Source organism: Vulpes vulpes, chromosome 3 (assembly GCF_048418805.1).
Source record: "Vulpes vulpes isolate BD-2025 chromosome 3, VulVul3, whole genome shotgun sequence".
Lineage (NCBI taxonomy): Eukaryota > Metazoa > Chordata > Mammalia > Carnivora > Canidae > Vulpes > Vulpes vulpes.
Genome location: NC_132782.1, coordinates 118,027,635 through 118,039,641, shown reverse-complemented (window position 1 = coordinate 118,039,641; position 12,007 = coordinate 118,027,635). Strand labels below are relative to the sequence as shown.

Below are 12,007 nucleotides of genomic sequence, written 5' to 3'. Positions count from 1 at the left end.
TCTGGGTTAACAACAGCTTTTGAGCGACAAGAGCTACGCGTCCTCCCGCCCGCCTCTCCTCCCCGCGCCCAGAACGGGCCGCAGAGCCGACGGACTCGAGCGGGGACGAGCGGCGAGGACAGACAGCCCTAGCCCACGCCCCCACGAGCCCGCGACGCTCCACACGGCAGCTGCACGAAGCTTCCCAATCTTTTTTTTTTTAATTTTTTTTAAATTTTTATTTATTTATGATAGTCAGAGAGAGAGAGAGAGAGAGGCAGAGACACAGGCGGAGGGAGAAGCAGGCTCCATGCACCGGGAGCCCGATGTGGGATTCGATCCCAGGTCTCCAGGATCGCGCCCTGGGCCAAAGGCAGGCGCCAAACCGCTGCGCCACCCAGGGATCCCCCCAATCTTTTTTTTTAAGATTTTATTTACCCATGATGGACACACACAGAGACAGAGGCAGAGACACAGGCAGAGGGAGCAGCAGGCTCCACGCAGGAGCCCGACGCGGGCCTCGATCCCCGGTCCCCAGGGTCACGCCCCGGGCCGAAGGCGGCGCTAAGCCGCTGGGCCGCCCGGGCTGCCCAAGGTTTCCCAATCTTACAACCGAATAAATCTGAGGACGCAAACAAGTGTCAGTGCCGCCGGCGGACAGAAGGCTGTAACCACTGCGTCGGAACCACACGGCGGCACGAAGTCCGGGTCACCCTCCCTTTCAGGGAATCCAGAATCGGTAACTCGAGAGCCTGGAGCGCTCGGTAGGCGTCGAGTCACGCATTCGCGAGCATCTATCCCTGCGGCTCGCTTCCTGCCCGGCTTTCGAGAGGAGGAGGCGGGCCCCTAATCCAGACACTAAGACACACGAGGTGGGCGCCCGAGCTCCCAGGGGAACCCTCCTAGGAGCCGCGCGCGGGAGACCCTGCAGGGACCGCGGCGCGCACGGAACGCGCGGAACCAGGAAGAGGAAGGGCCCGCCCAGCCGGGCGTCCCTGATTGGCTGCCGGCCCGCTTGGAACTCTGGGGCGGGCGGCGTCACATCCGCCGGGCCCGCCATCTTGTTCCCAGGGGCAGTTGGCGGAAGAGATCGCGCTCCGTGGCCGCCGGCTCGCCTTCTGCCGGGAGTTCTCGCGGCCCGCGCTTCGGCGTCTGCGTTCGGCTCAGGGTCCTTCTGTTGGCGTCCCCGTTGCCCTCCCTCACCCAGCTGGGGGACAGCGAGGCGGCCCCCTCTCCCGACGGCGTTCCATGGAGTAGGGTCCCGGACCGTTGTCCCGAAGAGCGAGATCGAGCTTGGCCCCCTCCCCCTCCCTCCTCCCTCCCTCCTTCCTTCCGCCGCAACATGGCTAACAACAGCCCCGCGCTGACAGGCAACTCGCAGCCGCAGCACCAGGCGGCGGCGGCCGCGGCCCAGCAGCAGCAGCAGCAGTGCGGCGGCGGCGGCGGCGCCACCAAGCCGGCGGTCTCGGGCAAGCAGGGGAATGTGCTGCCGCTGTGGGGCAACGAGAAGACGATGAACCTCAACCCCATGATCTTGACCAATATCCTGTCGTCGCCTTACTTCAAAGTGCAGCTCTACGAGCTCAAGACCTACCACGAGGTGGTGGACGAGATCTACTTTAAGGTACGAAGCGTCTAGGCCTGGGGGGCCGGGGCGGGCGGGTCAGTTCCGTGGAGGGGTGTGGAGGAGCCGGGCGGAGGCGGCCCTTGAGGTCTGAGCGTCCGTAGGCTCGGGGGGTTGGGTGGGGGAGCGGTGCTCCATAGTCGGCCAGGGAGGGGTCAGACGGGCCGCCCGCCCTCTCATTTCTTTTTCAGATTTTTAGGGCTGGGAGAGCCCGCCACCATTGAAGTCTCTCCTCCCCCAACCTCCTGCCCACCCCTGGGGGGAGTTGGGCGGGAGGGGTGGGGGAGGGGAGAAGAGGGTGACTGAATCCTCTCCAGTTCACAGCTTTAAAATTATTCCTTTTGATGTGGATCTACTCAGCGCCAACTTGTTGGTGCTTCTCCCGCTCACCCCGGGCCAGGGCGTGTATTGACTTCGATGTTGGCCTCGTGTTGTTGATATTCTTTATCCGATCCAGACAGGGAAGTGGTCAGTGCGAGTGTCGGGTGGGGGTGGGAGGGTTGAGGGTGGAGAGGTGCCAGGGCAGGAGGTGTACAGAAGGCCTGGAAAATTTCCCAGCAGGAAGTCAGGAGTAAGTGGTCTCAGTTACTTGTGCATTGGGCTTGTTTAGAATTATCTGGGCCCTGGGCTTCTGCGGCAGGGTCGGTGCTGGCTTGGCTGTGCTGGGGAGCTCACCTGGCGCCTCCTCACTGCACTCTTGTCTCAGTTCTTGTTTCGTTAGCAGGATTGACTCAGTCTTGCAGCGAGGCTCGGAGCAGCCCAGGGTCGCAGGTAGAGGTATGCACTATTAATCATGCTCAATCGCCATAAATGCATTTCCCTGGTTAAATGAACGGCTAATTAGGTACTTTTTGGCCATTGGTTTTGGGCTTTTCTTCACCAACTAGATAGGTTTTCTCCACTTCCCTGCAAATTCTGTAGTTTTAAAAATATCTTCCAGGCCTCGTAAGGTTAATTCATATTTTAAGGAATGTTAATAGTCTTAATGATCTTTAAATATTTTAGCTAGAACATGTAACAAAACATCATCCATTTTGAGTATTTAATTCTTGGAACATTTGACAGACCACAAAGTATTTTCTGTGATCTGAACATACCTGTAGAAGTGTTAGCAGAAGGAAATTATCTTTATTTGCTTTTAGGTTATATTTTGTCCACAATCCTCCCCCCACCCCACCTCTTTAAGCGATTAGGGTATTAAAGGATTTTTTTTTTTTTTTGAGATACTAGTTTTTGATAGAAAATGATACTTTGAGAGTACAGTTCAACTTTGGGTATGTAAACTACACTGAAATTTTGTTATCCTTTTATAAGAGTATATTGTAAGTAATTGTAGTACTTTGAACTAGCTTTATTAGCTTTTAAAAGGTAAGACCTTTTTCAGCATGAATACAGTATGGTGGATATTCTTAGTTTTGTGTAGTAAACTTAAAAAAAATATGGAAAATTGGGTTCCTGCTCTTTCTGTAGCAGGTTCTGTTTAGTAACACAGGCAGATGTTAATGTGATAGAGGAAAAGCTTGTTTTCAAATTTCAAATACTGTGTTTTGAAACCATTTAAGATTGTACTAGAAATTATTTAAATATAGTTAAAAAATTAAAGATGGAGGCTTTGTTATCAGGATGTCCAGATTAAATAATCATTGAAATATGTAGGCTTCTAATTTTAAGTCAGTTTTGTGTTGCATCCCCCCTTTGGCTGGCCTTTAAGGAATTGAAACATCTTTCATAGGAAACTGGGGGAAGGAAATGAAACCTTAAAGCAGTGCTGAGCCTAACAGTGTAATGCTTACATTCAAATGCATGCTTTTCTGTCTGAAGCCACTGAAAAAGGCTATAAAAATGTAACCATGGGTGGGGGAAGCTACACTTTTAGGAATGCGTAGTGAAAGAACAGGATTTTACTTTGATTTTGTTTTAAATTAAGAAAAAAACATCTTTCTAAAAGACCTTGAGTTCTGTGTTACCAAATAAATATTCTTTCTTTGCTATTTGTAGGTAAAGTATGTGGTTTTTATAGGGTATTCATCTCAACAAAGATACTGTATCAATTATACTTAATATAATGACTAGTCACACTCAGTTTTTAACAGTTTATATTCTGGGGAAAAACTGAATTGGTTTACATAATTAGGCTGAAAATAAACCAACAAGAATGATCTTTGTAGGTGTGGCCCTTGTAATTTCATCTTTAATCAGGAACGAACATAATGCCTATTCATGGTAAAAAAAAATGTACAGTTTCATAATTTTGCATTAGAAGTAACTTGTTGCTGTCTAACATACTTAAGTCATTTTTCTTTATTTGATGTAGAATTTTAAATCATAAAATTAAGAGCATTTTTTTGAAATTACTAAAACTTCATTGATGCTTCAAGTTGAAGACTTAAATCCATTTTAAAATGAGAATCTTTATTTTTTTTAAACAACTCATAGTAAGATATAAAATTTTAATATATTATCACGTTTTTTACAATTATATGAGATTCCTAGAAATCTCTTGGCTCAACAAGAATCAGCTCTCTACAGAGCTGTTTTAATGGAATTTCTGCTCATGAAACTGTTGAGGTTTTTGCCAAACTCTGGCAGTTTTATTGGTGCTTTTAAAAAAACTAAGCAGTTTTTCAAAGATGGTTTATATAATGTATGTAAGCAAAATATATAATGTCAATACGCCCAGCTTCCAAACTTTTGGAAGAATCTGCTCTATTATGGACTTGGGTTTACTTTAATCATAGCTTTAAAAAAATTCAAAGTATGAATGTTTGTTGTGTTCCTCTTTTCTATTTCAGGTCACGCATGTTGAGCCGTGGGAGAAAGGAAGCAGGAAAACAGCAGGCCAAACGGGGATGTGCGGAGGGGTAAGTAGAAGTACGTGCATTTTTCAGTTTTTCTGTGTCTGATAACTAAGTTTATATTTGGGAAACTAAAAGTGACAGTTACTCAAATGACAGTTGGCAAAGCTTAGAAGTTTTGCTTTTATCTAAATCCAGGTGGCTCGTGAATGGGGTTAAAACATGCTGTTTAATAATGCTCTAATCTTAGTTTTTGATCATATCTTGTTATTACTACCTAATGGAATTAATCAATTGGTGTTAAATATCTCTGTTATTTTACTACCTTTTTTTTTTAACTTTCCCTTAAAGGTTCGAGGTGTTGGAACAGGAGGAATTGTTTCTACAGCTTTCTGCCTGTTATACAAATTATTTACTCTGAAGCTAACTCGTAAGCAAGTAATGGGTCTCATAACGCACACAGACTCTCCATATATTAGAGCCCTTGGATTTATGTATATAAGGTAAGCATGCATTTATCTACGTTTCTATTAGGTATATCATTTTAATTCATATAAACCTAATCAATCTTTTGTAATTCTAGGTACACACAGCCCCCTACAGATTTATGGGACTGGTTTGAATCCTTCCTTGATGATGAAGAGGTATGTCAACAAGGGTAATAATTAGTTTTCTTCTCATTACTCTCATGTTTTTAGTATCTTTTATTGGAGGCTTAATGTTTTTCACAATCTCCTGTAGTTAGGTTTACTTCACTCTTTTGGAATTGCTGTCCTTTTACTAAGACATAGTGGATTTTATATATCATAGATTAAGTTTTTTAAATTTTCTTATTTCTTAATTGTTTAAATGGTTTTGGTAGCTATTAAATTTTTTCTTCCTGATTACATTTTGTGTATTGCATTGATCTTGACTTGTACAGTTGATAGTGATTTTTTTAAGTGGGCCATTCTCAGGATTGAGGTGTTAAGACATGCCCATACAATACTAATTATAGTGCTTTATTCTTTTGGAACTTTTCAGCTCTCTACACTCTAACTTCTTCCATGTATCTTAATACTCCCACTTGCATGGAAGTGCAGAATTGAAGAGCTGGGTGGGATTTCAATAGGGTGAGAGTTTAGATGATATATCCAAAATGATCAAAGTATTTCAATTCTAGCTTTCTGACTCATAATGTACTGTACATATTTTTAAGCCAGAAGAAAACCTTAAAATTAGTACTTTAGTTCTTGCTTTTTTAATTGATTTGTTTTTTTTAAAGTAAGCTCTATACCCAGTGTGGGGTTTGAACTCAGGACCAGGAGATCAACAGTCAGATGCTCTAAGACTGAGCCAGCCAGGTGCCCCTTTTTGTTTTTTAATTATAAATATAGTTTGCTGCTGAGCTTTAATAAGGTTGAGCTTGTTACATATGTTTAGGAGACAAAAGTTACTTTTGGAAACATTGCTGTGTCATATTTAAATCGCAGTTATGTATTAATATGCTTACACAGTGATGTCCAAGATCTCAAAAAGGTACTTAATACATACCTGTATTATCCATACATATGCCCCCCACCACTTTGTATTTTAAGGTTCATAGCGTAAACTTTGAGTCCCATGCTTCAATAGTACTATTTAAAACATTTGTCCAAAGAATTTGTTGAATTAAAGGATAGTTCTAATAGGTCTTCCTAGTGTGTTTTTATATTATTATGTGCACATCTAAAACTCTCTTGTAGACATGGAGAATTTTAGTCTGCTTTTTTTTTTTTTTTTTTTTTTTGGCAGGGGATATTTACTGAATTACTCATTTTCCCGAAGAAGCAAAAAATGTATTAGGTGATAAATCACAATCTTTAAAGTAGTTTTTCTTTTTAGATGAGATTTTTCAGGCCAAAACACTTCTCCCTTCTATATTTAAAAAGCATGTCCCTCTTCGTAATTGGTATTGTATTAGGTTTGTTTCTGAATGCTTCTATTTAATCTGTTTTTTATTGTATTTACAAACCTTAGGATCTCTATTTAAGCTAACTTATTGTTTTCTTCCTTAGATATCTGCAGCGATTATATTTGGAAATACTGTATATCTGAACACTTAAATGTGTGTGAGTGCAAGCAGTTTTACCTTTAGCTCTTGTTTTCCTGTTTAGATAACAAATCTCACTTTCCTTGTGTGCTTGCACTATAGGTTTGGGACTGACAATAGCTGACTAACATGTCCTGAGCTGTGAGAGGGCATAGCAAGAAGGCCTTCATGCGGTAATGACCCTTTTCAGAGACAATGGTCATCATGGATTATGCGTTTCCAATTATTTGTTCATTTATTTATTTTCTACATAACTCTAAATTAGAAACCTCACTGCTTCATGGCAGTTGGTTTGCTATTGCTTCCAGTTTTATGAGGGCTTCATTTTATATTAGAGCTGTTAAAAGATAATCTTTAGAGAGGATTGTCTGAAGTAGTTCATATGCAGTTAGGCTACAGTGCTAGGAATGTGTGCAAATGTGTCCACAGAAAGAAATACATACTTAGTAGGTATGTGGAATATTAATTTAAGTTTATGTTCCACAGAGTTTAGTAATGTAAGGGGCTGTTTCATGTTCCTGTTAACTGAGTGAGATCAATGCTCTTTATGCCCACGAGGCTGCAGGATTTGTTCGCACCTGCATGCACACACTTAAGCCCAAGTATTTCTCTGTATCATTCATTACCAGATTAGTAGGGTACACAAATTAAAATTTTCGTTAGAATTTTTTTGTATTTGAGATTCCAAAGATGGTAATATTTTTATAGTATTCACATATATATTGAAATTACTATTTTTTTGACGGCTAGGGTATCTTTTGTGTTTTTGTAGGACCTAGATGTGAAGGCTGGTGGAGGCTGTGTAATGACCATTGGAGAAATGCTGCGGTCTTTTCTCACAAAATTGGAGTGGTTTTCTACCCTGTTTCCAAGAATTCCAGTTCCAGTTCAGAAGAATATTGATCAACAGATTAAAACCCGCCCCAGAAAAATCAAGAAGGATGGGAAGGAAGGTCCTGAGGAAATAGACAGACATGTTGAACGCAGGCGTTCCAGGTAATGTACCTCTTGGAATTACTTGAAAGATAGGCTTTATAAAAGGTCCTTGGAGATCAGCAGCAAATTCTTAGAAAATTCTCTGTATGCTGTTCATTTTATGAGTTTGTCGCTTTTAACCCTGAAAGGTCATTTTCTGCCTTTTGGGGCCTTTAATCGTTCCTAACATGTCTATGTAAGTTGGGGGCCTAAATAACACTCTCAAAAGTTAAATTTTTAGGATATGTTTTATTTGTTGAAATTTTCTTTTTCCTTCCTTTATTAAATATTAGGTCTCCGAGGAGATCACTGAGTCCACGGAGGTCCCCAAGAAGATCAAGAAGTAGAAGCCATCATCGGGAGGGCCATGGGTCTTCTAGTTTTGATCGAGAATTAGAAAGAGAGAAAGAACGCCAGCGACTAGAGCGTGAAGCCAAAGAAAGGGAGAAAGAAAGGCGAAGATCCCGAAGTATTGATCGGGGGTTGGAACGCAGGCGGAGTAGCAGGAGTAGGGAAAGGCATAGAAGTCGTAGTCGAAGTCGGGATAGGAAAGGGGACCGAAGAGACAGGGATCGGGAAAGAGAAAAAGAAAATGAGAGAGGTAGAAGACGAGATCGTGACTATGATAAGGAAAGAGGTAATGACCGAGAAAAGGAGCGAGAGCGATCAAGAGAACGGTCCAAGGAACGGAGAAGTAGGGGTGAGGTAGAAGAGAAGAAACACAAAGAAGATAAAGATGATAGGCGGCATAGAGATGACAAAAAAGATTCCAAGAAGGAGAAAAAACACAGTAGGAGTAGAAGCAGAGAAAGGAAACACAGAAGTAGGAGTAGAAGTAGAAATGCGGGGAAACGAAGCAGAAGCAGGAGCAAAGAGAAATCAAGTAAACATAAAAATGAAAGTAAAGAAAAATCAAATAAACGAAGTAGAAGTGGCAGTCAAGGAAGAACTGACAGTGTTGAAAAATCAAGAAAACGGGAGCATAGCCCCAGCAAAGAAAAATCTAGAAAGCGTAGCAGAAGCAAAGAACGTTCCCACAAACGAGATCACAGTGATAGTAAGGACCAGTCTGACAAACATGATCGTCGAAGGAGCCAAAGTATAGAACCAGAGAGCCAAGAAAGGCAACATAAAAACAAAGATGAGACTGTGTGAAGTTTTTTTTTTTTGTAAAAGTGGATCACATTGAATCCTATAAATGTTTGATTAAATCTGCTTTCTTTTTCTTCCTCCCAAGTTGAGATTGTGCCGTAGTTAAGCACTCTTCAAGCTCCCTGTAGGCTGCATTTTCATTTCCTCTTTTGTGTAGGGAAGTGCCTTTGTAATCCCATTTATTGCATTGATGTTTTCACCCAATTGTTGAGTTTGATACATGATGCACAGATTGTTCTTGCATTTTTATTGTTTAATTGTTTTTGAGATGTACAGTCTGTACATATGTCCTGAAAATGTTTTAATTCCTTTGGCATGGTTGCCATGTTGGTTAAATTTGTATAAGGCAATAAACTGCCGCTAATTCTATTTTTGTTTTGTAGGTGTGGGATTATGGTTTGTGTACTGAAGTTAGCATGGCTGTGCTTTTCATAATAGAATGCTAAAGACTTTGAGAATGGATCTTGGATGTCTATTCTGGGAGAATTGTGTGCTTTCAGTGTACACGAGGGCAGCAGTTGTAGGATTAACATTGTCCACTGTATATTCTCTTGGAAGGCTCTTGTTTAATATGTTACACTTAATATTCTCCACAGTTAACTTTTAGATTCATGACAAGGTAGTTTCTGAGGCAGAAGTTTCATTTAGGCTGTGATTTGATCAAAAGTCCTTTTAGCATTCTACCTCAAAGGGACACTTACTATGCCTAAAATATATTCACTTAGTTTTCCTTTTTTATTTGAAAAAATACATGTCATGTAATCTTTTTTTCTCGAATTTCTCAGATTTTAAAGTACTATATTAAAGGAAAAAATTAATGTCTAAAGCCTAGCATTCTTGCAGCAACCCTATACTAACGTGAAATTGGGAGAGGGTGGGGCAGATGAGTAGAGAAATAGATTCAAGCCTCAAGCTTCCAAAGGATTTTTATAAATGGAAAAAACTTAAATTATGAAACAGCTTGGTAATAGTCTCCTTTTTTTAAAATTCAAAACTTTTTTTATTGATAATGAAGATTGCTGTTTTGAGTTTTTAAACTTAATCTAGGACAGAGAAATATTAAAAGTAATGCTATGCTGCATTATTTAAGATTATCAGCAGATTATTTGAAAGATTGTTCTTATGACTTGTATTCTGATTACAGAGAACGATCATGAGTGTGGAATAAATACTGGATTAAATCCTTTATTCTGGGTGTTGGCTTCCCCTCCCCCCTTTGTCAACATTTTAAATATTTTTATTGTGGAAATTTATACAGTGTTAGAGTCACACTTTGTGTAGAGGGTTGGATATCTCAGTGCCCAGATGACCAGTGAATTTTAAATGGGTAGACTAGAATTGAATTGGATATGTGATAGTCAATAATATTTACTAGAGTTCTTAATATCAGCAATTCCTTTTGTCAGTGGGTATTCTGTGTGTCACTAGGTTCTTTTCAATTGGGTGATTACTTAATTTTCACATCAAAGGTGCTTAATGAGATACTTTTCACTTGGATTACATACTAGAATCATTTAAAATTTGGACCTGAGGTGACTTTTATATAAGACCACTCCTCCAGTTTTTTTAGAACAAGAAATTGAGGTCCGAGGTGATTTGTTCAGTCAACAGCAAGACTAAAAGGGAGTGTTCCAGACAGTGTATGTAGACCATCTATCTTAACATGTCTGATCTCACTTTATATTGGCCAACTCTATGGGCACTTGGAAACCACCTTGCAAAGTGTTATATGGGGCAAACAAGTACATTTGGAAGAGTCCTTCATATGTGGGCTTAACATTTGTACCTACCTAACTCCAGAAAAATCTCATTAAATGAAGGAATTCCTCACTGAAAAAATGCTACGCTTTTTTTTTTAATAAGTAGAAGATTCAGTCATCTTGCCTTTTAAATTGAGCATCAAGTAAATTGACAAATTAGAAAAGCATTATTTTTTTTTTTTTTAGAAAAGCATTTTAAAGTAACGAAAGATTAATCTTAAATATTTTTAGCCTACCTGAATTATGGTGCTATTCCTAAATATAGTTCCACCTGAAATGTTCATTTCACAGTGTATTTTACGTAAAATGTGGAAAGAATTTCAGATAGAGATGAAAATATTATAAGCTGTATTTGATTTCCTCTGGTTTTTAATGTTTAAGTTTACCCTTGAACATTTTGATAAGTAGAATATGTTAATAATACTAATTGTTGCCAAATACATATGCATGGTTTAATTTGAAGAGCAGCTTCCTGAAAGACCAGGAAAACAAGTGGCTGCAAAAGACCTCAGAATTATTTCTTACAACATGAGCAAACTTGAAAAGCTTTTGACAGAACGTTATAAATAGCCTCTTTCGGTGTGTTCTCGGCTTACTGAAATGACTTCGCCTTTTTGTGTACTAATATCTTTCATCTGTTTTCTAATGTTCCATTTGCAATTAAATACTATACATGGGCTAGTTTATTATTAATCTTGAAATTTTAATATAAAAGTTTCGTTTTAATGCCCAATTTATAATCAGTTGAGGTTTAGTGCTGCTTAACCTTTGAGTTACAGGCTCCTTTTTAGGAATCTAATGAAAGCTACAAATCATGTCTAGAAAAATAAAAAGTACTCTAAAACTTGAATGCAATTTCAAAAGCACTAAACTGCCCTAGGGCTTTTGTACTGTTTACGTTTTTTTAAAGCTATGATTAGATGAACAGTAGGGAATGAATAGGAAGTTTGTTTCTGAGAGTACTAAAGGTAATATAGCTTTTAGGGTTTTTTTTGTTTTTTAGTTAAAAGGGGAAGATGGGGGGGGGGCGTGAAGCTTAATGATACTAAGATCTTCCCCAAAAGAGTTGTCCTTTATGAATAGAAAGGGTTTTTTTTAACTTAATCAGATATGAGGCCCAGACAGGCAGTTTATACATCTTTCCACTGATTTCCAATGCACAACCTGGATTATAGGACTGGTTGATCAGTTCTCTCTGGTTATATTGGCCAACTAACAGACTTTAAATTGGTTCTGGTCCTAATCTGATTATATCACATCCTTGAGCAATTCATCCAATTACAGGGAGACTTATTTTTATGGAAAGGAAACCCTTCTGATTGTCTTTGAATTCCTTTGTTCTGTCCCGTGGGATCTCTTAGCACTTGGCAAATACTACTGAAGTGGCATTTTTCATTTTAGGATCACTGGCTATCAACATTTGTTACTGTAGGAAACATGACAGTGAATAAAAACAATGTTACTCTCAGCCGATTTAAAATCCATTCTGTTTCTCCGACCATTAATAGTCAAATTTCTATTACATAATCTTGGCCCATAATGTATCACACAGGTAGGGTGTCGGGGAGGTTGTCTTCAGCATGTTACAAAAACGAGTTCCAGTTGTTCAAATTGATCAGTTGGCCTTACAGTGTTTCATAGAATACCCAAG

General features: G+C 40.1%; 1 protein-coding gene across 1 annotated transcript; it reads left to right on the top strand.

Moving 5' to 3' along the window:
* The first annotated feature begins 533 nt into the window (after window positions 1–533).
* PRPF38B (pre-mRNA processing factor 38B) lies at window positions 534–10,435 on the top strand. The gene is made up of 6 exons (XM_025996328.2): window positions 534–1,603; window positions 4,396–4,464; window positions 4,750–4,901; window positions 4,982–5,042; window positions 7,242–7,465; window positions 7,738–10,435. Exons 1-6 carry the CDS (start codon window positions 1,322–1,324, stop codon window positions 8,597–8,599), a joined length of 1,650 nt encoding a protein of 549 aa, XP_025852113.1. The 5' UTR covers window positions 534–1,321; the 3' UTR covers window positions 8,600–10,435.
* The last annotated feature ends 1,572 nt before the right edge of the window (window positions 10,436–12,007 follow it).

Coding starts and splice junctions, on each gene's coding strand:
- PRPF38B (XM_025996328.2), top strand. CDS start 1,322: ATGGCTAACAACAGCCCCGCGCTGACAGGCAACTCGCAGCCGCAGCAC. Junction 4,465..4,749: donor AAACGGGGATGTGCGGAGGG/GTAAGTAGAAGT, acceptor TTTCCCTTAAAG/GTTCGAGGTGTTGGAACAGG. Junction 4,902..4,981: donor CTTGGATTTATGTATATAAG/GTAAGCATGCAT, acceptor TTGTAATTCTAG/GTACACACAGCCCCCTACAG.